General features: G+C 38.3%; 1 protein-coding gene across 4 annotated transcripts in view; it reads left to right on the top strand.

Moving 5' to 3' along the window:
- Positions 1-27,947, top strand: part of gria3b (glutamate receptor, ionotropic, AMPA 3b) — a 123,995-nt gene that overhangs the window by 90,693 nt on the left and 5,355 nt on the right. For 2 of the 4 annotated variants that reach the window (XR_009205294.1, XM_058396614.1), the window contains exons 9-14: positions 22-129; positions 2,459-2,665; positions 6,141-6,514; positions 10,936-11,134; positions 26,307-26,554; positions 27,414-27,528. Coding sequence is in view for 2 of the 4 variants with exons in the window: in XM_058396614.1 (XP_058252597.1) it covers positions 22-129; positions 2,459-2,665; positions 6,141-6,514; positions 10,936-11,134; positions 26,307-26,554; positions 27,414-27,528 (1,251 nt within the window). In the remaining 2 variants the exon portion in view is untranslated. Of the gene's footprint in view, positions 1-21; positions 130-2,458; positions 2,666-6,140; positions 6,515-10,935; positions 11,135-26,306; positions 26,555-27,413 lie in introns of all 4 variants that reach the window. The other 2 variants (XR_009205293.1, XM_058396612.1) reach the window with 2 other exon arrangements.

The raw sequence follows: 27,947 nt of genomic DNA on the forward strand, positions 1-27,947 counted from the left end.
AAAATGTTTTCCCTTTTGCAGATCGGGTACTGGAACGAGTTTGAGCGCTTTGTAAATATAATGGATCAGCCATACAGCAACGATTCGTCCTCAGTGGAAAACCGAACAATTGTGGTCACTACTATTATGGTACACGTTCCACAATGTTTTAAATGTGTCACATATTCTGCCACTCAGGGTCATGGTGTAGACTGACAGATTGATACATTCTGTCCTGGGCGGCTAGAAGTATATTTCTGTTGCGTTGCTTTCCATCCACTCACTACACGTTGAAACAGTCGATGGACGAAAATAACACGATGAGTGTTTCAACTGTATCCGTGTGGGTGACAAAGCATTTTGAGTTTCCATATTCCAGTGGCCTGTCATAGCAGTGACATCACAATAACGGCATTTGGTACAATGGTAATGTTTTTTGTTTTTGTTTTTATTTTGTTTATGTTCCCATCATCAAACTTGACATACAGTGCATACGTAAGTAAGAACTGTCTCCACTCATCAAGTAAATGGTCATGACACACAGAATCCACAAGCCAGTGGAAATCACAGCAGTGATTCAAAGGGTTCAATGGTTTGTCTGAGGCACAGTAAAGAGAGAGAGAGAGAGGTCAGGGATAATCGTCAGGCTAGCTTTTTGTTTGCTGACTCCATTTTTCCATTTTATGCTGACTGCTACTGAAAATTTCTTTCACCTTCTGCTATCAAGACTTCTTGATTGCCAAGTTCAGCTTGATTAATGCTTCTAAACCAAGCACAGAACCACTCTCTTGAATTTCATATGACTTACATGTGAAACAATAAACAGCCTCTAGTTTTGTTTTGTTTTGTTTTGTTTTTTTGACCGTCACCAGATCCATACCATCTAGCTCAGAATAGGGAGTGTCCCGGAAAAGACGAGGTGAAAGGATGTATTCAGCACAAAGCAAACAAACCATTGCTACCCCACTGGCAACCAAATTGTCTCTGACTCTAATAGGGAAGCTTTCTCTGTGTGTGAAGCCCTATGGTTTGGTAATGATGTGCTAAAAAAAAAAAGCAAGCTGCTGCTGTGCCTTTAATGGAAAGACAAGAGAGAAAAGAAGACATGCTTGGGCAGTTTTTAGTATTGGTGTGGCCAGGTATTTGAGTTTTTAATCCTAATGATGCATTTATTATCTGCTAGTATGTATGCTCATGTTCTTCACTGTTGTTTCCTGCAATGATGTCACACAATGATGCAACATGCTTGAAGCAGATTTGTCTGTCTCCAGTCACTGCCATTTACTTTATGAAAAGGAAATCACCTGCCTAGACCCTGACCACCAACCCAATCTCTCACCACTTACCTTACGCTCATGCTAGCAAGCAACAAGTCACTTGTAGTTTGTCTTTATGTTGTTTTTTAGCTCGTAGAAAAACGCTGCCATTGTCATTTGTGGGTGTGCGCTGTCCAAAGATTTTGTTTGTTTGTTTTGTTGTATATTTCTGGTGTAAAATAGTCACCAGTGCTTTTCTAAATAGCTAACTACTTAAACCCATATTACATAATTAATTGATTCATTAACTGATATGAAATTTAGTTGTCTGATTTGTATGCTACATGCAACATTTTATACTAGCTTTATTTCCAGATTAGAAAATCGAGCTAACTGAACTAGCCTGTACCTGTTACTTCCATCCTAGCTCCTAGATTCTTTTGTTGTAATGTCTCACATTTATCAGAAAGTCATATATGATAGAATGAGATGAAGCCACAGTTATAAGAGTTCTTCTGGGTTTTTTTTTACTTTCAACCAGTAAATGGGAAATAATTTCAGATAGCTAAAAGTTGTGGGGAACTGAAAAAAAAAAAAACGTGGGACAGCACAGGAACTTTTTTATTATGCTGTCATGAAATGGTGTAATCTGTAGCACATGTATGTCACCTGTCGCTTTGTTGCTTGTTAGTGTGAACATTTGGTTAGATAATGCAACTCAGCCCCCACTCTATAGTTCAAGCTCCAACACTGATGGAGTGTGTGGGTCAGTGTGTGTTTGTGCCATTGTTCTCCATCCATCTTCACGGTCATATTGTTAGTAGGGGCTGGGTGCATTAGTAAAAAAGGGGTCTCGTCAAAATCACATGACTCCATGTTTGTCCTCTTTGTCTCATCCATCGTGTTCTTGATGTCATGCTGTTTGAATTTTGTACAGGAGAATGTGTGTGTGTGTGTGTGTGTCTGAGGTAAAGAGTGATCTAGAAAGAGTATGGAGATCTAGAAAGAGAATGAATGTATAAAAGTGTGTGTGTGTGTGTGTGTGTGTGTGTGTGGGAGTGAGAGAGAGAAAGAGAAAGAAAAAGAGAGAAAGAAGGAGAGTGAGCAGGTGTGTATATGATTACCCTGCACACCCTTGCATGCTCTTGACTGTTCAGCTGTCATTCGGCTCTGGTGACTGCCGCGCACAGATGACAATAAACCGGCGTGTGTTTGGTTAACAGGAAGCACCGTATGTGATGTACAAGAAAAACCATATGCATCTGGAAGGCAATGAGAAGTATGAAGGCTACTGTGTCGATTTAGCTTCTGAGATAGCCAAACACGTTGGGATTAAGTACAGACTGTCCATAGTCATGGACGGCAAGTATGGCGCCCGCGACCCTGAGACCAAAACATGGAACGGGATGGTGGGTGAACTAGTATATGGGGTGAGTACCAGTTCATTTTTACCAACTTACCTCTCTCCACTAATTCATTCTTCTTCCTTAATATATCAAGATTGTGTATGTGCTTGTTTGGAAGACATACCAAAGGTAAGGAGGTGGGAACTGGGACAAGGGCAAAGGAAAAGGGTTGAGATATTTCAAAAGAGCACTCTGGAAGAAAGGTGGTCACATGAATCTTTATAGAAATAAACTTACCCTATCTTTATGTTGCTATATATATATATATATATATAATTGGATGCTATATTTAAATATTTCTAAACAAGCATCACCCTGTTTGTGACCGACAATTTATTAAGGCAGCACTTATGACAACAAATGAGGAGAATGCACTATGTCACAGTGTACAGTAATACACAACATGGCCAAAAGTTTGTGGACACCTGACTGTCACAGACTGTCACACCCATACAATACGTGCTTGTTGAACATCTCAATCCTCATTACAGTTATAATAATATATAATATATTCACTCTTTTTCACAACAGCATTAGTGAGATCAGGTATTGATGTTGGGTGTTAAGGTCTGGGGTGCAGTCAGTGCTCCAGTTCAGTGGGGTTGAGGTCAGGGCTCAAGTTCTTGATAAACCATGTCTTCATAGAGCTCGCTTTGTGCACTATCATGCTGGAACAGCTTTGGGCCTCTAGGTTCCAGTGAAAGAAGTTGTAAAGTTGTAATGTTATAGCACAAGATATTCTATACAACTTTGTGCTTCCAAATTGAAGCCCACAGTGTGGGGAAATAACCACATATGGGTGTGATAGTCAGGTGTCCACACCACAACCTTTTTCTATGTAGTGTAAGTAGCTTGTGTTTTAAAGTCAGTGTTATTTATAATCCTGCACCATAAACTTTAAATAAATTAGCTGTCACAGTCATGCTGTGTCTGACCTCTGTGAGCATTGTGCAGCTCTATCTAAACATTTTAGAAGAAGCCTTTATTATCGCCACAAATACATTACAGCACAGTGGAATTCTTTTCTTCGCATATCCCAGCTGAGGAAGTTGGGGTCAGAGTGCAGAGGCACTCTGGAGTTGACCTCAAAACCCTCAAAAAGGAGCTTGATTCATTTTAAGTGGTTCAGATGGATGAATTCCTCTAGTGATTATTTTTCCAGTATTTTTTTTCTAAGAAAACAAAATTATTTTTTTCTTTATTATTTGTAATGTATATTAATATAATCTAATATGCAATGCATGTTGTGAAAGAATAGTGGTGCAGACAAATAGTGACACTCACTATGTGCTTCTGCTGTTTATTACGTGTATGTTCATCCAGTTTTTTTCACACCTCAAGTCACATAATTAGTTCTGAACATAGTTTTCACACTGACCATCAAAAAATACAACAGAATAGCACAAACATTTCAATTAACGAACAGGCTATAGGTACAGTAGCCAGTAGGCATGTTGTGATTACACACAGCAATAGCATCCTTTAACATACATAGATAGGGGCGGCTAAAGCCGGTTCGAAACCAGCGGTAAAATTGTGTTTCATGGTCTACTGCCTCACAGCGTGCTGCCCACTGATTCATCTCAGCATCACTACATCAGAAAGCCACTTTCACTGCTTGTACCAGGCCAAGCATCCACTTTTGCATTTGTCAAAGTGCTCCCGCGCTGTAAACGCAGGCAAAGCCAGTGAAATCATTCCCAATTCTTCCAGCCTACACTGAACACGGAGGAGCTGTATATAAAATGTATGAGGGTTGGGTTACCTCATCTGTTCAATTTCCTAACTATCAGCCAAAGAAATTGCCTGGTTTTGATGTGCTGTGGGTTGAAATTACACTCAAAATGAGGGGGGAAAAAGTCCACTCTTGATAGGAGAAAAAGAAAAATATTCCCTTTTAGTCCAGAACACTTGGTGTGCTACATCAACCTGGACAGTTAGGGCTAATACTGGCATGACCTTTTGACCAGAATATTTATTTTATTCTCCATGCATTTTAAAGGTCACCCTCATACGTTGGTCTGTACAGGCTTTTGTTGTTGTTGATGCTCAGTATTGATTGTCATGCTGAGATCCACATCAGTTTGAATTGGTTATTACATGGTATAATGATGTGTGACTGTGATGATGTTTTGGGTTTTTTTTCAGTTTCTATTTGCTCAGGTTTGTATTTTCTTTATCTTCAGCTCAATTGTATTATGAACAATGAAGCGCAATACAAAGTCATCCACAAATCGATAGTTTTGTACCCGAAGCTGCTATTTTATGAGTCACTTAAACGCGCTTTTACAGAGCTGCCTGGTAAAGCTAGCATAATTAAGCATTTGGCTTAGTAGCAGAGTATGAACAAAGATGACCCACTGATTATTATTATTTTTATTAATAATAATAATAATAATAATAATAAAAATAATAATAATAATAATCAGCTGATATATTTCATTTTACTCTCTTTCCATGTAAATTCCACCCCGGTCATACCAAAATGCAATGTACATCACCATTATTTGCTATAACACACATGCGTTTAGTACATATTTCAACCCTGGATTTAGAAAAGACGATCAGGTCTAATTATTTATCCATAGTGCAGCAGGAAGAGATCCAAGGTGTGTTTCTGCCTTACCGATAAATCACTTCTGGTAGACACTTAATTAGCTATTTATATGCAAATTATTCTATGATTTATTGAGACAGTACGCCAGTGTTCCACTCACTACTGACTGCAAGATAAAAGGAAATGAATATTTGCAGGGAGCTTTTATACCCACCAGTCACCTGCAAAGTTTCCATGACCTTATCCTGCCTTATTGCATAACTAATAGCTTCCTGGCGGGGGAAGGATCAGAGATCTGGGATCTCTTGCTGACCTTACATTCGAATGCCCTCGAGAGACAAAACTGAAGCTGCTACAGATTCCGCTTGTCACATCTCAAGCCCACAGTTCCCAAAGCAGCAGTTGGTGACGCATGAGGAGGACAGAAAGTGTTAGGCAAAAGATTTGCAGTCTCTCCTTTAGGCCGGATGGAGTGGAGGTCAGCATAAGGCTTAAGCCATTGAATTGCTTGTGAAAGCTCAGCTGTCTTTTCAGCGCTGTGCAGTCAAAACTGTTGTGCTTTGCATATCTTTTTTAGATGCTCTGAGGCAGTGGATGTCCTCTTTTTTTTTTTTTTTTTTTAACAGAAGCCTTATTTTAAGTTCTGCAGTGTTAGGGAACTGTACCCTAGGGCAAAGGCAAAGTATTTATTTAGAATCTTTTTTTGCTTAGTTATTTTTTTTTAATTTTGTTTCAAAGGGGATGTATTCAAAACAACATTTATTTGTGTGATATGCTTACCAAAGGAACAAAAATACTAAAAACAGTGACTGATTCAGAGCACCTCATTTAAGAAGTCCATTTTTTAAATTCAGGATGTTCATTTGGGTTGCAAATCTATTGAACGAAAAAGCAGGACACTAACAAGTGCTGCCACATGTGCCGTGTTTTTTTTTCTTTCAGAGAGCGGACATAGCTGTCGCACCACTGACTATAACGCTGGTTCGAGAAGAAGTGATCGATTTCTCTAAGCCCTTCATGAGCTTGGGTATTTCTATTATGATCAAGAAACCTCAGAAGTCCAAGCCAGGCGTGTTCTCCTTCCTGGACCCGCTGGCGTATGAGATCTGGATGTGCATAGTGTTCGCCTACATCGGTGTGAGTGTGGTGCTGTTCCTCGTGAGCCGCTTCAGTCCGTACGAGTGGCATCTGGACGAGACAGATGAAGCCAAAGACCCCCAGACTCCTCCCGACCCGCCTAATGACTTTGGGATTTTTAACAGCCTGTGGTTCTCTCTGGGGGCATTCATGCAGCAGGGCTGTGATATCTCACCAAGGTTGGTCGCCTCATCACTATTCCACTCTCATACTTTTAGCAATGTACAGCCATAAAAAAAGCCATCCTTCATCCCACTTTGGGTCTGAGTGTGCAGTTTAAGGGTCTGTGCATTCGCAGTGTGTAATAGCTGTTTGAATAGTTTAGGTCATGGTAACGTTGAGTAGTTGCATTCCAGTTGTAGAAGGTTTGTGATGATTTCTTAAATAATTACAGTATCTGTTACAATGAGATCCAAGCTCTGAAAGCACAAACTTGTTCGTTTCCTATTAAATTTCCATTTTTGTTTAATCTGATACAAAAACGAAGTTTGTTTTAAACATTAAGGAACTCTTCAGAAGCGTAGACAAAAATGAATCCAAACTTTCACTGATCCAAATATTTATCATGTTAGTGTTTTGTGCACAGAGCAATGGATTAACAAAAGCTAACTGCAATAATCTCATAAAATGAAAACATTTCTGTAAGTCTGTTATTCTGTTGAATACTGTATTGTAAAGCAGTGGAGACAGATTTTGTTACAGAAGTTACTGTCCTGTGACAGCACACCCTCAACTATGCTTTATTCTGTACTTATTAAACATTAATAAATATATATTGATGTAATTAAACGAAATATTTACTAAATATTTGGGATAACTAGCTTTTGGAACTTTTGGGAAAAGAGGTAGCTTGAAACTGAGGTCCAAAAATGTTATTGATTAATAAACTATAAATAAAAATGCAATAATATGAGGAAATGATTTCATATATGAAACAGTAAATATTATATACCAAATATATAAATATTATCTAATGAAGTATACTGTATAAGTAGAAATAGAACATCATAGAATACGTACTTGATCATTTATATATTAGTTATATATCAGTTATAATACCTTTATTTATTCGCTTGGTTGTTTGTTTAATAGTTTATTTATTTAATGGTATTTAATAGCTTTTATTAGTTTACTACTGAACCTTGATTTTTAAATTGTGCCATGCAGATATCATTGTGATTACCATGCAGATGCCATGTGGCTCATAGCATACTGACTTTACCTGTGTAAAAATATTTGACATCACAGACATCATAATAATATTTTGATATTCTTGATAGACCTGACATTTGTTTCCAATCTATCCTTTTTTCTTTTTCTTTTTTGTTATTCTCATCTTTATCCTTTATTATGTTATTGTTGGTCTGTCTAGTACTTTGCTTGCACCTGAAATGGGTTCAAGCTGTTCCTAAATACAGCAGCAGGAAGCTGATTAATTAGGACTCCATCATGCTGCAGTCTGTCACAGATCATTTTGCACATCTCCAAATATTTCTCCTGTGGAGCTTGTCAAAGCTTTAGTCAAATAACAGAACTGAGCAATAGCAAACAAATGGGTTTAGTACAAAAAAATCAAAAACAAATCTAATCCTATTAAAACAAAGTTAATATTGTTTAATGAGGAGGAAAACACATTTAATGTAGAGATTTTAATAATTGTAATCAACTAGGTTCTTTTTTCTTTTTGGTTGCCAGAGTCATGAGATGCTTTCTACTTTTCACGACAGATCTGTTTTCATCGTTTCTAAGTGGATTATTCTAGGTGATTTAATACACGATTGTAATGGACAATTTTTCATGGCTTTAACTTAGTTTATATTGACTGAAGTGTACTGGTCAGTGTAAATGTAATTTAGTTGAAAGTGATTACAACTGTATTTTCACTTACTTGTGTGTCCATTGTAAATGTGTCCTTTCTAATTACAGACTTAATTCAAATCAGAATTAAATCTGCATTAAATAATGGACATGACATATAAAATATTATATTATGAGTATTCCTTCTCAGCATTTCACTTTATATTTTTCTAGTCTGAAGGAAATGAGTCCAGTGTTGTTGTTTGCAGTTGATGGATGCATCAAGCATCTTCAGGGTAATCTGGTTATTTTGATGACACAGCAACACTATTCTCTTCTCCACCTTATTGTCAACACCAGCGCAGACCAAATAATTACATTGCATCAGTCCATAAAATCCTGCAGTGCTGTGTGACATTTATGTGTTTCTCAGAGTACATGAGTGACAGGAAACTGCAATCAAGGCAAGCAAACAGCTATCAAGTGGATCTAAATTTCAACCCAAACAGGTTCTATTTGTCTAGGGTGCAAGCGAGAAAGCCAATTGAACCTCAGATATTTTGCTGCAGGGATTATAACAACAACAGACAATAAAGTGCAGATTTAGTTGGTGCGCTTACTGGAAACACTTAATCATAATGAGCTGTTTAATAAATGACTTCGGGGACCCTTCGGGGAATAGAAGCCCAGATTAATACTGGACTTTGACCCTTGGGTATAATGCTGAATTTTAGATGCTCTAAGCTGAGCAAAGCCTCTTATTTCTTTCAAATGAATCAAATTGTTTAATAGAAATGCCACTTTTGAAAGTATTAAATGTGTGAAGCCATATCAAGTCTCCTTCAGAAGTATCAGAACAGCAAGACCAATTCTTTTGGCTTTGCTATGTGCTGAAGATATTTGGGTTTGAGCTCAAAAGATGAATATGAGATAATAGATCAGAACTTGATATTTACTTCTAGACTTAGAACCTTTTGTTTTCAAGTGATCAGAAATACTGGATCAGCATATATTCAGGGGTAATCTTTCAATACAAGCAGTGCCTCTCACTATGGACTAAACGTTCTACGTTCTACACTACGTTCACTAAAATCAGTCAATTGCCTTGGCAAAGTATCCTTTTTTTAGGAATCCAGTGCTGCTAGTAAATAAAATGTGGTAATAATAGTAATGTACCTTTGGAACATTTGCCTGTAGATCCTGCAAACATTTCTATGCAGTTCATAAAATGTTACTCATTCATATATCCATACAACGTATATATTCTGTTATCTCTTTTGAGTGAAAACAATTTAAATAAATAAATAAATAAATAAATAAATAAACAAACCTTGCTTTTTTACAGATATAAGCCTATGTTTCATTGATCTGCTCACCTTTCTAGATGTTACACAATCATGGAGCAGCTGGTTCACTTCCTTATTTAGCTCGATAGAGTTATTCTTTCACCTAGTGGTCGAAAACTGGGAACTGGAAGAACAGAAGATAGAAGATGCCTATTGGGGCAGAAATCACACTGCCTCATGCTTGCTATATGAACATTTTCAGTGAAGGAGGAACGGTTAATGACAAGGTTGCCAAATTGGACTATTTAAAGAAAAAAAAAGAAAAAATCCTGCAGCCAAGATCTTGGATCATAGTGAAATAATATAAATGAAATCTAAAACATTTCTGCAAACAGAGGCAAAATATAAATGCAGACAGTGAGTTTACAGAAGCATTTGTGTTACAAAATATATTGCAAAGATTATGAGAGGAAAAGTGGATTATGGAGTGGATAATGTCTGTATATTTGAAATGCATGTGCACCATTGTGACCTTTTCTCCCACACAAAGGCTGAGAAAAAGAAGAGAAACATGTCTCTCTTTTCTATCGCCTGAATTTGGTTGGGTTTCTTTCAAGTCTTTTGAGATGTAGTTTAAGGCTGCATTGTTTTCTGAAACCTGGCAACCACACCTGCTGTTTCAAGCACAGTTGAACAAACCGACACCTAAAACCGTTCAGTATGAGCTCTAGACTGTGTGCTGTAGGATTTTATGTTGTCAAATCTCAACTGCCTATGATACTAAAAATATTCACTGTATAGTAGCCTATAGCATCATGTGATAGCTTTTAGACTTTATTGTTATTATTAATATCATCTTTCCCTGTCCTGTCCTGCCCTGCCCTGGTCACAAGTTTATCAGAATGACCCAATACACTTTGTTTAATGCCTTTGACATGTGCCAACATTTACACTCAGTGTAGTACACTATCACATACACAGCCATCTACATTAGTATTCATCGAACCTCGTGATCATATACCCAGGATTTATGTTTTTTTCTAGTTCTACATTGTTACAAATAGCAACAAATAACAAAATAAGTTGAAGTGGAATGCAGAATTCTATTTCACATTGCCATATTACATACATGGGTCATTTCAGGCATTCTGAGGATTGTGAGTGATCTGAATTATGATTACTGATTGAGTAGAATAATTTAAGATCTGACACAGCTGTCAGCCATGCATCACCCTGACACCAAAATGTCTTCTCTCACAATAATTTGTCATGAGCGTTCCATTTAACTTTCTGGTGCATTTCTCAATTTAATTTGTTTTGCCTCTTTAGGCTTACCTCACACCCTACACAATGTCCTTGTGTAATGATGCATACTGTTATTTTTTGTTCTGATACTGGTGCTAGACACTGCACAGATGTCTCGTCTGGGATCAGACATAGATTATTAACTTTGTTCTGTTTGTACTGTTTCATTATGTCATGGTTTAAATGGTACAATTTGTGCACATGTTCTCCAGGTCCTTATCGGGAAGAATAGTGGGAGGTGTCTGGTGGTTCTTCACTCTCATCATCATCTCGTCCTATACTGCTAACCTGGCTGCCTTCCTCACAGTCGAGAGAATGGTCTCGCCCATTGAAAGTGCAGAAGATCTAGCCAAACAAACTGAGATTGCCTATGGAACACTGGACTCAGGTTCTACCAAAGAGTTCTTTAGGGTGAGTTTGCCTTCATCTTTTATATGAAAGGCCCTCAAAAATGAAAAATAAAAAATCTTGAGATATTTGACCTTACAGAAAATTGTCTAATTTGGTTCATCTTTTGAGCAAAATTATACTTTGTGTACAAAAATGTATTTGTTAGGTTTTGTTATCAATTATTCATCCAGATAATTGGACAGTTGACTTAAATTAATTTCTGGCTTGTTTAGCAGTTTTAGCTACCGAAATGACGAAGCTTATAGAGACTTTAAAGTCTTCTACCATCCCTCAATCCAAATAATGTAATCTAATCTGGTAATAAGGTACTGTTTTAGTGTTGCAAATATTGGGAACATGTAGAATACTCTGCCTATATGTAAGACTTTTGAAATTGCAGGCTGTTAAAGAGGTTAGAAGTTGCACAGCCAGTACTGTGTACAGTAGGTTCATCAGAGTCAAGAGGGTAATAGGGTTCGGGGGTGATAAAGCAGTCTAATCAAAGCCCGTAGCTCGTCCTTCCATCCAAAGAAGTCAAATCCCCAAACATAATTAGTTGCTTTTCCTGGGCAAGCAAATTGGACGTGATGAAAAAAGGCCCTGGGGGTCAAAAAGTGCACTTGAAAGACAGGGGGAGATGAAGTAAGCAATATGTCTGCAGGCACAGAGGGAATGGTGTTGCAATTAAGGCTGAAATTAACTATCATCCATGTTTAGACGAGAAGCAAAACTGATTTCGGATCTACTTCACAGCATGAATCATCATGTCTTGTCTTTAAAGCTACAGTATATTAAAGTGTACTGTTTAGAAGAACAACTGCACCATGATTGCATTGTAAGTGTATGTAAATCAGTAGCCTGCGTACCTGGGACAAGCGCAGTGCCCAATTTTTTATTTGTAGCTGCTTCGCAGACAATTAGGTTTAGTGGGCTTCTGATAAAGGTCACATGCATTTTTTTTTCTTCTTTACCCAGCAGCCAGAGAAATAAGATAATGAGTTTCTATTGGTATGGTATGAACATTAAATTAGAGATGATTATTCAGAATGAACAGATCATTTGATCTGAACAGCTACAAATATACTATAGATATGAATAAGAGGAGCATTGTGTGTTTGCTGTATATGGAAATATTGATGAATCTATGTTGGGCAAAGTCATGATATATTTCCTGCTTAGTACATGTAGACACTTTGCACTTTAATATTTCCTAAGACACCAGAAAGACACTAGATTCAAACAGTATCTTTAATGGTCAATATCTTCAATTTGTCATAGATGCATACATGTTGTGCTACTTCAGAAACATTACTAGAAGACTGTTTGTCCTGTGAGATTTCACTGACCATATGTGATTCTTCTGCAAACTGTTGCTACAAAGTTGAAAGCATGCAAGTGTCCAGGATGTATTTGTATGCTGTAGCTTGAACTAAGGAGTTCAAACCTGGGCTAAAATATATAGTTTGCCACTGCTGGAGTGGGATTATTTGGAATGTCCCCACAGCCATTCTCTAAAATCCAGTGCAAAGACTTTCCAGAAGTTTAGAGGCTATTACTGCAGCAAAGGGACTAACTTTGGGATAAAATGTGCCAACAGGCACTTGGTGTAATGGTCTGGTGCCTACATACATATGGTCATAAAATGTATAGTATCATAACCAGTATCGACCTGCTTTTTTAGCCTAGTCAGGCAGCTAAACATGACTGCGCAAGCATTTTACAGCTTGCCTTTGCTCACTGGGTTAGCTAACCCAGTCAGCAAATTTCCTTTAGCTTAGATGTGACCCAGATATGGGAGTGAATGACAGCCCAAATCAGGCCCACGCTGTAGTGCCAAAGGCATGTAGTTACGCTGTGATGCATGTACTACGAGTCAGCCAAATCAGAACATTTCTTACACACATCTTTACCAGAAGTGAGCCATTGTAGAAATGTTTCTAAAGCTTTATCAGGGTCCAAAACTAAAATCTAGTAGATCCCTTGGATCTTAGCTGAGATGCCACCAAGCCCAAAAAAAATCTACAGGAATCAATTTTCACAGTGAAGAAATTCCCCCACTTCTATATTATATGTTTGATGACATCGTATGTCCTGAATTTTACATCTTAAGCACTGATTTCAAGACCTCACCATAAGCAAGAATATATTACCAAATTATGTGGTTATACAAGCTGTGTACAACACAGAAGAACCACAAGACAGCACTTTATAGCAAGTATGTAATTTTTTAAGACTGGAGGGATATAATGGACGTGTACATACTGAGAAGTAAATGGAAATGGAGTTCAGAAATACTGAACATTCTGTACTGTTCTTAGCCAACTCCATTAGTTGGAGGATAGTTGGCGCTTAGTACCTCAGCCAAGTTCCATCAGTTACAGGTTTGCTCGGTGGCAGGTTTTTGATGTCATTAAAGGTTTACTGCAAGACATCCAGATGCCCATTAAGGACATCTCCCACATTCTATATAATGAGTGTCCTACTTACATGCTGAGGCTTTCAAATCTGAGATGACATGTGTGAACCACTGTTCCAGGGGGTTTTTAATTAAAACTATCAGAGGGCTGACAGGGGGAAAAAAATACTGATTAATGGGGTTCGACTTCTATTTCAGATCTGGTTTTCAGGAACCACATTCTGGTTTAATTAGACCCAGACGGAAGAAAGCAGCTGGATGTTTCAGATCAGCCACAACATTCTGAGCGAGACATATGTCATCTTTTGACACAGTCCCCGCTGTTGACTTATTTATATTTTTTTCCCGTAATCATCTCTTATGGATTTGCAAAAAATTCATTGATGTGGGTGTTTAGGGCGAATGCCAAGATTCTGGAGCAAGCACAGGAATACGATATGCATGCTGATATTTCTACCTGTGCCGCCTTGCTGGGATATGTATTATTTAGTTCCTGCCTTGATCTTTTATGGATAGCTGTGGGATGCACTGCAAATCCTTTGGGGGGATAGCATTATAATGAACTTATTAAATTAAATTTCATATGTTAGAAGTAGTGTTGTTAAAACACTCCTGCCGTTGTCTAGAAATGGACATATCTAGAAAATCAGCTTTTTAAATAAATAAATAAATAAATAAAAGAAATGTCCCGTAGGCTAGAACGCATAGAATGCATAAATATTTTACACGACTAGCTGTTGATGAAACATTTATGTTCATATTTATTTTCGTGGTACAGGATTAATATTTAATGCTACTTGCATTATTATTTTTTTTTTTCACATAGCCTCACACTTTGCCAATTAAGATTTATTTAAATAAATAATTAGAAGCCTGATCTTGCAATGCTGCAATAGGAGTTCTGTTTTAATTGCTCTCTGTTTGTCGATATCTTAGCCAGTGTACATATCATATGTTCATCTATGCATCTAACCATAAGATAATGAGCAATGCAATGAAAAAAACTTAAAAGATGGACTTTTCAAGGAGACATAGAGTAGAAGCCTGTGTATACAGCATGTAGATTTAGGTAGCAGTGAAAGTGAAATCTGGCTTATCCCATGTATCCAGCAGGATAACCATTTTTACTGTAGCCATTTTATATATATATATATATATATATATATTAAAGTAGCAATTTTTTGTTCATGAACATGATGAATCACCGAACTGCCCAGCGTTCACCCTGCTTGTCATGGAAATGCTGCAGCCTGCATAAATTGAGCTGATTTTCTCCTGCCAAAGACAATGCACACTGAAAGAGCCACAAAACAAATAAGAGGATGATATGCTGCAAGGATGAACAAAAACACTTGATCTTTGATCAATTGCTCCGTAAGGTGCCTACATCTGTCTCTTCAGTAATGTGCACCAGCTGAAATGGGAGACTCCCATGGTGCATCCTGCAGAACACCACACGAGTGCCTTCCCACTGAGTGAACACTTGCTACAGACACACTGCAACTGTCTCACATTACTCACAAATCACAGCTACAATATTGCTTTCAGGCCACTGCTGAAATTTTAAATGCAAGACTATTAAAACGAGCGTGCAGTAAAAATAGCATTTACGTGGTCTAATCAAGCATATTATTCAACACACCTCGGAATTACGGAGTCCTATAAATGAGTTAATATCATCTGGGTTGTTTATCGTTATAGCACAATGCTGGTTCTGTGTTTAACGTTATCATTTCAATAGTAATACAGCATACGAAAGGACTTATATGGTGGACGAGTCAAATAAACAGATTTTTAAAATGTGTGTAATTGTTGCGGGTTTCTGTAGGTTTTCTGGGAGGGGATGTTTGTTTAGCATTTAGAGGAGGAATCACAGGTAACGCAGCAACACAGGAAAGTCTTCAGGGTGCTGCAGACTGTGCCCAGAGTACAGCTAACTGGCTTTCACATGGGAAATCGAAAAAATTGTAATATTCTCCTCATTTTGTTTCTCATCATAGCAGCTGGTAGGCAATAATATGTGATTAACCAAACTAAGGGACAAACTCACGGACATTTGGGGATGTTTGTTATGGAATCGTAATGATGACTTCATTGAGCCTTTTACTGAAATCATTATAGCACAATTACTGCAAATGTTATTTGATACATATATGTAGTATACACTATATGGCTAAATACCTGACCTAAAACTCACACATTTCAGATTTAGTTCCCTCTGATTTTAATAACCTCCACGCCTCTGGGAAGGATTCCCACTATTTTTTTTGGAATATATTTGTTGGGTTTTTCCCTCATTTAGCCACAAGAGCATTATTTGCTATAAAATGTTTCAGTGTGCGAGGTTCAAACCTGAAATGAACCCCTTAGCAACACCTCTAAATATAGTATGTAATGTGTTAGTCAAAATCTACAGATTAATTAGACTGGAAAAGAAAAAGGTACTGCATTCTTCTAGGCATGAAAATGAATTTTACCCATGAGCAATTATGACACAAGAACACCGGCGCTCATATAATACGTGTCTATAAATGTACAAACTAAGCTCTCTTCTACAACCAGAAGGCTTTGTGGGTGGAAAATGTGCGAGGGTAGAATGAAGGACATCAAGCTGCAATAACCTTCTACAGGAATTCTGTCTCCACACATCATCATGTCTAATTCCAGCTGAAACATAAGCACCGAAGTACCAAGACGGAAAATATTTGGTGTTAATTCCAGGTATCATGCGCATCGATGCCATAGTAAGCGCTCTTCTATATTAAGATAGTTTAACTCATTTTTTCACTGAGATCCCTTTCTAGGTGTTATGCAGAAAAATATGTATTATGAAATACCTTATAATTGCATAACACTTTTGGCATAACAAGCAATGACTGAAAAAAGCACTGACGATAACAGACGACAACTTTTTAAGTGGTATCATGATGTCTTTTAGGTTGAATAACTTTCCTGTCTTTTGTATTATTTACATTGTAAATAATGTAAATAATCATATTGTACTTTCCTTAAACATACAGTATCATTTCTACTCACAACCTTGTTCCTCTTAAATATCATCAAATCCTTTCCTGCTTAATCCCTTGGTGTCTTGGTACTTGCCATATTTACACCCTGACCTAGTACTGTGGAGTTTTTAGCACATGCTTACCTCACTGATACCTAAATCTACAGCTAAGTGCTGTAAACGTAGTAGATGTCAAACTTTTTTGCAACTGTAAGAAGAAAAAAAAAGTGTTGCTACAAAAAGCAAATGCTGAACAGGAAGCAGGACAATGCCGTGTACTAGAAGATGACAGTGAACTGCATAGTGCTCAGAGGAGAAAGGATGGAGGGAGCAGAAAGGAGAGAAAGCAGGGACAGAGGTGTAGGGTAAAAGAAAGCTGCAATGCAGGGAAAGAACTTGTCGTGGTTTTTCAGAGGCCATGTGGACTGCACTTTTAGAAATGCTGCCTAACCCAAAATCAATACAGATTATGTGGGTGTTAGTATTAAGGAAGCAGCTTTATTCAGACTTTGCAGCATTACCTGGTTCAATGACTCCTGCAGCGCTCTGAAATGTGCCACAGTTACAAAGTACAATAGAAATGTACTAGACTGTTTTAATCAGTCCGAATTAAGGCAATGTTGGTGATTCAGTCATATCAGATCTGTGCATTTTTGTTTGTTTTGTACTTCTTAATATTAATGTACTCAGGGTTGAGAATAGATGGCTTTGTATTGCCCTTGGAAGCAGTGACGGTTTCCAGAGGGAAAAGTTCTTAAGTAATTGTACTTCATTACTATACCTAAGTATTATTTTGGGGTAATTATATTTCACTTAAGTGTTACTGAAGTTCAAATATGCCTTCTTAATTACCTTAGCAAGAAACAAAAATCGTTTTGTTGTTAGAATTTTATTTAGAGCTTTAATGTACTCATTACAAATCTCTTTTCTTATCTAGCCAATGACTGCACGCTAATTAATCCAATGGGCTGAGTTAAGCACTTAATCATTTCTGTTTAGCAAACAATCAAGTTCATCAATGTACAAAAAAAGATTTTTAAAATATGCACATTTATCATCTACAGTGACCTTTTCATGAACACGGAGGAGTTAATGCTATAGCTTATATGCGTATATATAGTATATATATATATATGGGTATATATAGCTTATATGCATATATCTATATGCGTCTGAATATGAATAAGCCGCAACATAGCAGTGTTGAACTTGAGCATCTCGGCCCAGTAAAAGCTTTTAATATAGTGAAGTGAACAAAAATAAAATAAATAAAATAAAATCTCCTTCACCTCCCTGGGGGCCTAAACACCTTCAAATTTTTTCAGGTAAATTTTCATATGTTGGTTATTTTTATGTTAGCTCTCTTGCTCGATAATTCCACTTTAATTTGAGTAGATACTGACACATTAGCAACACTTTCACCTCTGACAATTTTCTGAGAATATTTTCTAGCCCTGGAAGATCCCAACCTTTAGCAACTCTACAGTAAGAATATATTGGATGCCTTCCCTGTATTAGCACCAGAGTTCAAAAACTATTTTAGTATAAAGTGATAGTAATCTGAAATATCTGGTACATTTTAAGGCCTCGGTTTTTGACAAATGCGCAGGGTTAAAAGCAAAACATCACAAGGTCACAAGAATATTACATATTCTCAGTATTTCTGCAGGTGGTAATGTGCAGGACTGAAAAACCCAGTCAAATCAGTTTCTCTCATTTCCTTTTAAACCAGAGTGTGTGTGCAGTGTTGCGAGTCAGGTTTTAGGACTGATAATGATGAGATTATGTTATAGATTTATTGGATTAGCAGGTTTGTATATAGTGCTAGGAATAATCAAGTGGCGAAAGGAAGGAAGGAAGGCCACAGTGCATCAGAATACAGAAAATAGTCAATGGTCAAATATATTAAGTGAGACTGATTATATTCTAAATATTATAAATCTAAAACTTATGTATACAGTGTCTCACAAGTCAGTACACCCCTCACATTTTTGTAAATATTTTATTATATCTTTTCATGTGACAACACTGAGGAAATGACACTGTGCTACAATGTAAAGTAGTGAGTGTACAGCCTGTATAACAGTGTAAATTTGCTGTCCCCTCAAAATAACTCAACACACAGCCATTACATGTCTAATCCGTTGGCAACAAAAGTGCGTACACCCCTAAGTGGAAATGTCCAAATCGGGCCCAAAGTGTCAATATTTTGTGTGGCCACCATTATTTTCCATTATTGACCCTCTTGGTCATGGAGTGTTACAAGATCTCAGGTGTGAATGGGGAGCAGGTGTGTTAAATTTGGTGTTATCGCTCTCAAACTCTCTGGAAGTTCAACATGGCACCTCATGGCAAAGAACTCTGAAGATCTGAAAAAATGAATTGTTGCTCTACATAAAGATGGCCTAGGCTATAAGAAGATTGCCAAGACCCTGAAACTGAGCTGCAGCAAGGTGGGCAAGACCATACCGTGGTTTTACAAATCAGGTTCCACTCAGAACAGGACTTGCCATGGTCCACCAAAGAAGTTGAGTGCACGTGCTCAGAGTCATATCCGGAGGTTGTCTTTGGGAAATAGACGTATGAGTGCTGCCAGCATTGCTGCAGAGGTTGAAGGGGTGGGGGGTCAGCCTGTCAGTGCTCAGACCATACGCCACACACTGCATCAAATTGGTCTGCATGGCTGTCGTCCCAGAAGGAAGCCTCTGCTAAAGATGATGCACAAGAAAGCCCGCATACAGTTTGCTGAAGACAAGCAGACTAAGGACATGGACTACTAGAACCATGTCCTGTGGTCCAATGAGACCAAGATACACTTATTTGGTCCAGATGGTGTCAAGCATGTGTGGCAGCAACCAGGTGAGGAGTACAAAGACAAGTGTGTCTTGCCTACAGTCAAGCATAGTGGTGGGAGTGTCATGGTCTGGGCCTGCATGAGTGCTGCTGGCACTGGGGAGCTACAGTTCATTGAGGGAACCATGAATGCCAACATATACTGTGACATACTGAAGCAGAGCATGATCCCCTCCCTTCAGAGACTGGGCTGCAGTATTCCAACATGATAACGACCCCAAACACACCTCCAAGACGACCACTGCCTTGGTGATGGACTGGCCAAGAATGTCTCCAGACCTAAACCCTATTGAGCATCTGTGGGGCATCCTCAAGTGGAAGGTGGGGGAGTGCAAGGTCTCTAACATCCACCAGCTCTGTGATGTCATCATGGAGGAGTGGAAGAGGACTCCAGTGACAACCTGTGAAGCTCTGGTGAACTCCATGACCAAGAGGGTCAATAATGGAAAATAATGGTGGCCACACAAAATATTGACACTTTGGGCCCAATTTGGACATTTCCACTTAGGGGTGTACGCACTTTTGTTGCCAACGGATTAGACATGTAATGGCTGTGTGTTGAGTTATTTTGAGGGGACAGCAAATTTACACTGTTATACAGGCTGTACACTCACTACTTTACATTGTAGCAGAGTGTCATTTCTTCAGTGTTGTCACATGAAAAGATATAATAAAATATTTACAAAAATGTGAGGGGTGTACTCACTTTTGTGAGACACTGTAAATATATATATAAGAAATATTTATTTCTTTTTTTAAATCTGTTCTATTTTTTGTTGATACTCACAGTGTTGTTAGTGTAGTCTTATTTGTTACAAATACAGTGATTCTGTCAATTGTACTTAGTTAGTTTTGGCATTGGGTCAATCTCAGCAGGGATTAAGATATGCATTAATTTATACTAAAACAACAACAACAACAACAACAACAATAATAATAATAATAATAATAATAATAATAATAATTCTTCATTCCAAAAATGTTTGCGATTTTCGTGATGCTTGTTTGAATGGCTGGATGGATGGATGGATGGATGGATGGATTTTTTTTTAGTAAAATTGAAGCATGAGGATATAACACAAAGTTAGAAAAGAAGAACCATAAAAATAGTCTAAGATTAAAAACTCTTAAATCATGTAGTTTTTTTGGTCAACCATTTATATAAAACATTCTTTCTAATAACATTTCTTTATTTGCACCTTCTCAGATAAATCAATATTCATCTCCCTTGTTCAATAGATGATTGACAGAAGATTCTCTGGCTGTTCTTTCCCACCATGAGGGCTTTTAGTAGCACTTCTAATTAAGCATAAATTAATAGCATAATAGCTCCAAAAGCATGCCTCTTTTTACATACACTTTAAACAACATGACAAATTACAATGGCTTTGTTTTTCCTCCTGTCATTTATTTGCCATTTCTGTTTAGTTCTTATCCAGACTTTATATTGATTAACCAGCAGAGGTTATTTTTTGAGGGTATGCTGCCCATATATCCAGCTCGTGAACTGGGAAATCCTAACCTTTAGCTTATTAGTGTGTGGTGTGTGACTGGACAGCATGTGATTGGACAGTGAGGAGCCATTTGCTTTCATAAGTCTCCCCTGTAATGCCAGTCACTGTGCCATCTAAAAGTTGTTCAGTATGAGCATAAGGTATATCTGTGACATAGATGTCAAAAGTTTCTAGGCATTTCAGTACAGTTAAAGTTAGAAAATAACTAGAAATTGTAAAGATGCGAGAAAGAAAAGCAATTTGTTGCTCTAGGAAATGTATATGAATTCCACAGATTAAGCTCGGTTCTGTTAAATTTAGAATGACCGAAGGTCTGAGAAAGGTTGCGTCCTTTAAACCCACTTCTTACCTTAATCAGAACCATTAGAAGCTCATCATATGAGTTAGCTCAGTGTGAGATGTCATGTGAGTTGCATCAGCTACTTTTGCTATGTATATTATTACTGTTACATGCAAATGATGCTGTAGACATTGTAGTGATGTTAGTGGTTAGAATTTTTGACACTACATCTGTTGGCTTTGCCCCAACCAGTGACACTTTCAGCCAGGATCTGATTTAGTCAGTAGCGCCCTTTCTCAACTCCACTGGCCTATCCCTCTCTCCTCTCCTATCCTGTCCTGAACCTTGTTATAAGGACATCCATAGCAGTGGAAGTGACATATCGCAGCTCAGGGTAGAAATGTAGACTGGAAAAAAAGCATCTGCCTTCTTTCTCAGCCAAATAAATTGGCAGCACTGACAAGGTTGTTGTCTCGAAAGAACACTTACAGCTGCATTATGCTTGCTCGTTACATTTGTAGGAGGCAAAACACAGACAGAGTGAAGAGGGCTGATGCATGTAACTGTGGGGTGACATAATCAGCCAGTGAAATGTCCATTTAATTAGCAGTGATGAACCTTTTGATTCATGCATCTTAATTGGATTTTAAATGACCGCTGTGTTGTGGTGGGTGAATGACTTGCTCTAAATGGAGACCTGAGACACAGCAGACATACGATTGTGTAGAGTTCTCCCATTATGCCACCACTCATTACTTTTCTCTCTATATATATGTCTGTCTTATACTTTCTCTCTTCCTCTTTGACAGTCAACCCTGTAGTGACCAATTTGGGTCATCAAGGCATTTAATTCCTGGACCGGTATTGATGAATTGACTTCATAAAGCAGAGAGACAGCACACATTTCTTCTGCAGTAATCAATGACAAAATCCATTCTTTCAGCCTCATTTGGACACACCAACTCCAACGATACTTTTCTTGAGGCAGGTGTCAGGAAATTGTTGGGCAAACACATATCAGCTTGATACCTCAGACACAGAGATGTGAAGGTTTTGTCTTTTTTAGTCAGTCAGATAAGCTACAATCTAAACATGTCATCATATTTAAAGTCCTCTTCGAAAGTATTGGAATGTCCTGGCCAAACCTTTTGATTTTTGAAGACATTTGGGTTTGAGATCAAAAGATGAATGTGAGACAATAGATCTGATATTTATATCTAGATGTTTTAAGCAACTTAAACAACATGGCATCTTTCTTTTAAGTGATCAGAAATACTGGAACATGTAACTGACAGGTGCTTTTTTTCTGTTATAGTGTTTCTCTTTGGTCTACAATATGCTGAATGTATTGTTCAATACACAGACATATTAAATCAAGAGCCTCATATTGAATGAAACAATCGTCCTTATAATTTACTATTATTTCTTTATTATGTGCATGTGTATAACAAATGAAATTAATTAAACCAACAAGCATCTTCCTATGCTGTTGGGTTACCATGAGCCATAAGATTTGAACTGGAGGTATGAATCCCTCTTCCATGTATTTCAAAGATTTGGATGATAGAGGTGGACACCACTCTATCCATCATCCAGCCATTCATTTTCTTCTGCTTGTCTAGGTAGAGACATCAGTCTAAGCTGAGACACCCAGACCTTCCTCTGCCTAGCCACTTTCCCATCCAGTCCTTGGGCTGCTGAAGGGTCTTCTCCCCTTTGGACATTTCCAAAACACCTTCACATGGATACATCCTAGATAGATCCCCCAAACCCCTTTACCTGATCCTCCAGAAAGAGGAGCAGCAACTCTAACTTGAGCTTTCCCTAAATGTCCTCACCCTTGCTATCATCTGTAAGGCTGAGCCCAGCCACCCTATGAAGGAAGCTTATTTCCACCACTTGTATCCGCAACCTCATTCATACGGTCAGTAACCACAGCTTTTGACCGTAGATGAGAGTTTGGATGTGGATGGACTGGTAAATTAATAGCTTCACCTTTAAGCTCCACTCTCTTTTCAGTACAACAGACCGGTACAATATCCACATAACTGCTGACTCTGCACCACTCTGTCTATCAACCACTTGCTCCATTCTACCCTCACTCATGAACATGATCCTGAGATGATTAAACTTCTCTGCTTGAGGCAGTATTTCATTCCCAACCTGAGGAAAACAAACCACACTTTTCTGGCTGAGAACCTTGGCCTCATATTTGGAAGTGCTGACCCTCAACCCAGCCGCTTCATACCCAGCTAAAAACCATCCCAGTACACACTAGAGGTCATGGCTCAATGAAACTAAAAGAACCACATCATCTGCAAATAGAGGTCACCTTCTGCCCTTTTAGTGTGCTTAAAGAATCTGTCCTTAAAAATTATGAACAGAATCATTAACTGGGCTCTAGGACCACGTCTAACCTGATGTTTTTAATACGACTGCTCCAGTTATTCAGGGACATAATGGACCATAATTACAGGTCTGATATCCCATACTCCTAAAGCACCCTTAACAGGATCCAGTGAGGATCACAGTCATATGGCTTTTCCAAGTCAACAAAACACATGTAGACAGGAAGGACATCTGGGCCATCCATGAGCCTTTTGAGGGTAAAGAGCTGGTCCCGTGTTCCACGGAATGGAAAAAATCTGTATTGCTCCTTCTGAATCTGAGGTTTTACTAACATCCTGACACTACTTTCCAGTTCCTTGACATAGACTTTCCCAGGGAGGCTAAGGAGTGTGATTCTGCTATATTTGGAACACACCTCCAGTTCCACTTCTTACAGAAATGGACCCCCACTTCAATCTGCCAATCCAGAGGCACTGTTCTCAAGCCAAGACATCAACATTAAGGGTACTCAGGGTTAATGTCTTCCAACCCATGAGCCATGCCACTAAGGAGTTGTTTAACTACCTCAGTAAACTCAAACCTAGTGATGGACAAGTCCTCCTCTGAGTCCTCCAACTCTACTTTCTCAATGTCAGTGGGATTCTGTAGATTCTTTAAGCACTCCATCCACCGTCCCTGCTTGAGGTCAACAGTTCTCCATCTTCGCTGTAAACAGTATGGGCAAGGACTTGTTTCCCTGCCTGAGTCACCCGGCAATTTGCCAGAATCTCTTCAAGGCCAAATAAAAGTCATTTTCAGTGGACTCGCCAAACTCCTACCATACCCAGGCTTTTGCTTCTGCAACTGCCATTGCCTCACTCCACTTACCAGCCTACCAGTAACTGTCTGCTGCTTCTGGAGTTCCACAAGCTGTGAGCCTTTCATCCTAATCACCCCATCTCCAGGTATCACTGTTGAATGAGTTACATCAGACTTGAAGAGTTGATGGGAGAGGCAAAAGGCAAACCGTTTCCTGGCCAGTGAAATTGACCGCAGCATATGATTTACATCATTTTTATACTGATTAAACCATTGAGTGAGCCGTCATGTGGACAGGCTCCATTTGTGGACAGATACCATGCCAGAAAAATTCCCTCATATTAATACATCAAATCGTTTATACTCCCTTTTCACTTATATGTACTACACTGTACCATAAATGTTTGTAGGCTTCTAGATTATATTTTGTTGTCAAACTACCTTGTTATGCATGTGCATAAGAAAAACAAGAATTGGCACTCTCCTGGTGCATTAAGCCACATGCTCTGGCTTCCCCTACCCAGCTCAATGTGTCATTATGTCCTGACCTTGCTGGATTTGCTTCTAATTGATACTGCAACCTCGACAGCTTGTCCAAAGCTCAGCCATTTTGGCAAGCTCCCCATTACTACAAACACAGAATGCATTTTATCTGCCTACATGTCCACCGTGTGCCTCAAAATGCAAAATGACACTGAACTTCAGTGTGCCTGGGGCAGAGACCTGGAATCATGGCCCATAATATGTGTCAGACGTGTTCAAAATGCCACAAAATGAAATTAGAATAGAAGTCCACACCCACTGAATAATTCAGAGCATGCTCATTACCCATTATACTTCCCAGGCTCAGACAGCACAGATATCTTCATCTGACCTTAGCCCCTGCGCAACATTCACAGCTGTGAGTGTTGCTGGTTTTCTCAGCAGTGCTTTCTGTTTTTTGTTTTTAAGATGGCATATGGTATAAAATGACAGGTTATGTGTGCTGCAGGTCTGTAAGAGACAGTTCATGAGAGTAAACTGAATTTAATAGGAGTTCATTTAATACTGTTGATTTTTTTTTTCTTCAATGGCTTAAATATAGGCATCATAGACAGAAAAAGCACATAACGTGACATTTAATACAGACTGATACTTAATGTCCTATGTATATCTGCAAGATCATGTCAGTGGTGTTTTATAACCAGCTTTGGTTCTGGTGTCATGAACAGAACTGAAGTGACAGGTTGTGCTAGGAGTGATGTATTTTATTCCTCTAATATCTAAGATTACAACTTTATATATATATATATATATATATATATATATATATAGAAGTGGCAGGTTGTGCTAGGAGTGATGTACTTTATTCCTCTTATACCTCTTATTCCTCTTATACCTGATATATATATTTAGGTGTCGTTCATTAATATATATATATATATATATATATATATATATATATATATATATATATATATATATATATATATGATACCTAAATGGGACAATGAAAGACACATTTATTTTTTTGTCTCTTCCATAAACCTAACAGATACAACCTTTGTTTCAAAAGACCACCCCAAACCCCAAATCCCCTATTCTAAACCAGGAAAAAAAAGTAGCTTTAGCTCAGATGGTTTCAAAGTGCTGATAATAAAGACTCATTTCAAGAATAATGTGTGTTTCTGATCACTATGCAATGAATATACATTTTAATTAGTTAAATAGCGTTTTTTACATCTGTTTATTATTAGGCCTAGATTATGTGGCGCATCCTCCCTACAAGTCCATGTGAATGAGCAATCTGTACAGAAACGATAATATATTAGAACACGCTTTTAATATAAACACACAGTTAATATAAAGTGTTGAAACTGTGATTTAAATTACTGCCAGCACTACTGTCAGAGTTGATGCTATAGAAAATGAATTACTACCTTCTGACTAATCAGATTCTCTCTCTCTCTCTCTCTCTCTCGTCCCTCGTCTTGCAGCGCTCGAAAATAGCAGTGTATGAAAAAATGTGGTCATACATGAAATCTGCCGAGCCATCTGTTTTTGCCAAGACCACGCCAGATGGGGTGGCCCGGGTGCGAAAGTCGAAGGGCAAGTTTGCCTTTCTGTTGGAGTCCACCATGAATGAATACATCGAGCAGAGGAAGCCATGCGACACCATGAAAGTCGGAGGAAATCTCGACTCTAAAGGCTATGGTGTGGCGACCCCCAAGGGCTCAGCATTAAGGTGGGTGGAATAATATAACAATATTCTCCATGTTGTTATAGTATTCCACCTACCCTGATGTCTTGTGTTGTCATTTCTCTGCCCCTCCTTCCCTTCCCCTCTTTATTTCTCCGTCCCCTTTTTTTCCCATTGTTTTTCCTTCAATGAACACTGATGAGGTATTGGTATAATGTTTTCTCTTTAATGTTCTTTGACTGAAGAAGATAATGATGATTATCTGTGTTTTTTTTCTCCTTTGTGTGCTTGTGTTCTTTCTTAATAGAATCAGAAATCCAATTTAGATTGTTTGGGGCTAAGTTTAACGACCATTTCACCTTTTATGTCTCTCTTACCGTCTCTCGCTTTCCTTTTCTTCATGCTTTGATCTCTCTCTCTCTTTTCTTTCTCTCTCTCTATCTTGTGTGCTGTCCTTCCTGACTGTTGTGTTGTCAGTTTTAATTTAACAGTCCAATGGTTTTTCAATTTAGCTTGTAAAAGCTGCGCTGTCAATTGTGACGAATGTTAATTGCATGGTGTTTGTTGTTGTTACTTTTCTTCTCAATGACGAGTGTCCCCATCCCGCACACTTCAGTTCTGAACAGTGTAACCCTCCATGCCACCTTTTGATATTTAACACTTTCTTTGCTCTAAGCGTCTCTTACCTTCACCTCCGTGAAAATTCTTAACCAAATTGTCCTTTCGTGCTCTTTCAATGCCCATTCTAAATACTTGATACTATATAATGGCACTGAAGTCTAAGTAGTAGACGATCAGCATATTCAATAGCACTACTATTCTACGTTACTACTACTATGCTATTGCCTTAGATTTCTCAAAGAACCTGTGCATTTACTTACAAGTTATGTTTTATTGTTTCAAGAAACGCTGTTAACCTGGCAGTTTTAAAACTGAATGAGCAAGGCCTCTTGGACAAATTGAAAAACAAATGGTGGTACGACAAGGGAGAGTGCGGCAGCGGGGGAGGTGACTCCAAGGTCAGCCTCAATGTCACCAAAATCGGGTACCATAGTGCAGAGTAATCGGCAAGGCTGTTATTCCTGAACGGATGCCCCTTAGACATGGCGCAAGCCACGTGATTCATTTCTTTTCTTGCCTTTTCCTGAAACACGGTCCTGATTCTGATTGTTCAAAATAAGATTAAACTTAGAACCCTGATTTGGCTAATGGAGGAGGAAAAGGACCAGTACGATTTTGTGCTACTGAGGAGAGCTTTTTGAAAGTAGGGACTGAACTGCGCACTGTATTCGAATAGGCAAAATAGTTTTAGAGTTGTTCCAACTATATTTAACACTAGTTACAAGTTAGGTCTCATTTGTTTTTATCATCCAACACTATAAGTGTTAAGTGTGTCCATTTATATATGTGTGTGTTTGAGGAACCACACGGGTGAATA

The sequence above is a fragment of the Hemibagrus wyckioides genome, linkage group LG08 (genome assembly GCF_019097595.1).
Source record: "Hemibagrus wyckioides isolate EC202008001 linkage group LG08, SWU_Hwy_1.0, whole genome shotgun sequence".
NCBI classification, from domain to species: Eukaryota; Metazoa; Chordata; class Actinopteri; order Siluriformes; family Bagridae; genus Hemibagrus; species Hemibagrus wyckioides.